This window comes from Colobus angolensis, unplaced genomic scaffold (genome assembly GCF_000951035.1).
Source record: "Colobus angolensis palliatus isolate OR3802 unplaced genomic scaffold, Cang.pa_1.0 Scaffold5, whole genome shotgun sequence".
NCBI lineage: Eukaryota > Metazoa > Chordata > Mammalia > Primates > Cercopithecidae > Colobus > Colobus angolensis.
In genome coordinates this window covers 22,646,799-22,648,822 of record NW_012118487.1, presented here as the reverse complement: position 1 = coordinate 22,648,822, position 2,024 = coordinate 22,646,799, and the positions used below count along the sequence as shown (strand labels likewise).

Sequence of the window (2,024 nt, the reverse complement as noted above, 5' to 3'; positions counted from 1 at the left end):
TTTTTTTTTTGAGATGGAGTCTCACTGTGTTGCTAGGCTGGAGTACAGTGGCACAATCTCAGCTCACTGCAACCTCTGACTCCCTGGTTCAAGTGATTCTCCTGCCTCAACCTCCTGAGTAGCTGGGATTACAGGCACGTGCCACCATGCCCAGTTAATTTTTGCATTTTTGGTAGAGACCGGGTTTCACCATGTTGGCCAGGCTGGTCTCGATCTCCTGACCTCATGATCTGCCTGTCTCGCCTATAATCCCAAAGTGCTGGGATTACAGGCGTGAGCCACCGCGCCTGGCCAAGAAAAGCTTTAAGACATTAAGGTGATCCAAATTTTAGTGGTTAGAACACACATCACCCTTACAAAAATGAGAGAATATATTTGATTCTAAAATCAAACTTCACATATTCTTTCTGCTGTCATTTTTGTCCCTCAAGCATCCAAGTAGCTGAGAGAAAACTGGGACGTACCAGAGGAGTGTATCATTAACGCAAGTCTCTTGAGATGCCTTGTCGATCGGTAGATCAAGTTATAGCCTCGGTTTCTGATTTTGCTGTGGTGATACTGGATGTAGCATTCAAGCAGTAAATGGAGAATCCACAAAATAACTTTCCCAAGGATTATAACCGTCTGAACTTTCAGTGGGTTTGTGTAATTTCCTGGGCACTTGTCCTCATTTGGATTAGGATAAGAACAAAGCACACCTGTTAAAAATGCTAAAATAACAAACACAAGCTGAGGGAAAGGAGAGTAGAAAGATTAATATTTAATATTTGTAATTAGGAAGCAATAACTACCATCCCAGCATACACTCTTATACCTACAGCTTCCCCTATCCATTTTTATAAATGAGTTTTTAAATGTATTTTCATTTTGTTTCGTTTAAATGTATTTTTGTTCTCTGTGTGAGATACAGTCGTGCCCTGTTGCCCAGGCTGGAGTAAAGTGGTATCATCTCTGCTCACTGCAGCCTCAACCTCCCGGGCTCAAGAAATCCTCCTACCTCAGTCTCTGGAGTAGCTGGAACTACAGGCCCATGGCACCACAGCTGGCCAATTTAAAAAAAATATTTATAGAGACAGGTTCTTGCTATGATACCCAGGCTGGTGCAGAGTATGTTACACAAAAAGTAAAAGGAAAGAAGACAAAGAGGTCACCATCTGGAAACCACAAGGTCACCCCTGCACATGCTGGTACCAAGAAGAAAGCACTTCAGCTGGGATCTGGGGATCAGGAAGCCATGGTGGAGCCACACCACAGCTACTCGTTCCCTCAAGGAAAGGCGATACCACCTCTCTCCCCAGTGATTCAGTTCTGAACTCAAGACTCCCACAGTGTGCTTCACTGGAGAGGAATCCCAGCTGCAGGGGAAGCTAGGAAATGTACTGGGGGAAACAGTCCCCGCAGACAGGCAAACCTGTCAGTAGGAGGCTGAGCAAAGGCTGAGCAAGTCAATCAACTCCATTCAAAGTCCTCATAAATACTCAAGGAGTGGTGAGAATGAGCCCTCTTAATTTTTCACACTGCAGCAGAGAACAACCATAACCCCCAGTGCTTCTGACTGCAATAATTGAAATGGAGGAACTGATTAAACAGACTGGCAGCGGAGTCACCACCAGTGAGGCCCGTGATAAGACTTTTCGCTTATGTGCTTTTATAAACTCCAGATATTTGTAATTTTGTCATCATACAAAAACTGCACATATTATTCCACTGCAACTTGATTTGTCTGCTGAAACATTATTCCCTAGGTAAAAGTAAATTGATAAATTCCTGTGTCAACATATGTAGACTTTTCTGCATCTTTTTTGTAACTGAAAAAGTAATACATGCACATGGTTAAAAAATCAAGCAGTATTCAAAAGTAAACAGTAAATTATATTAGTGTCTCTTCCACCAAGACCCTCAGTCCTCATTTCAGAGGCAACTAGGTCCGTGAACGCTTCTAGAAATATCTATTATATACAGGAAAACAAGTGCACACCAGCCCTCTCAACTCCCTTTTAAAAACTACAAATAGGGCCGGGCGC

The 2,024-nt window shown here is 43.0% G+C and overlaps 1 protein-coding gene across 1 annotated transcript in view; it reads right to left on the bottom strand.

The window, feature by feature from the left end:
* Nucleotides 1–2,024, bottom strand: part of TMEM192 (transmembrane protein 192) — a 31,444-nt gene that overhangs the window by 26,573 nt on the left and 2,847 nt on the right. Inside the window, exon 2 of the mRNA XM_011959804.1 lies at nucleotides 465–729. Coding sequence (XP_011815194.1) covers nucleotides 465–729 — 265 coding nt within the window. The remainder of the gene's footprint in view (nucleotides 1–464; nucleotides 730–2,024) is intronic.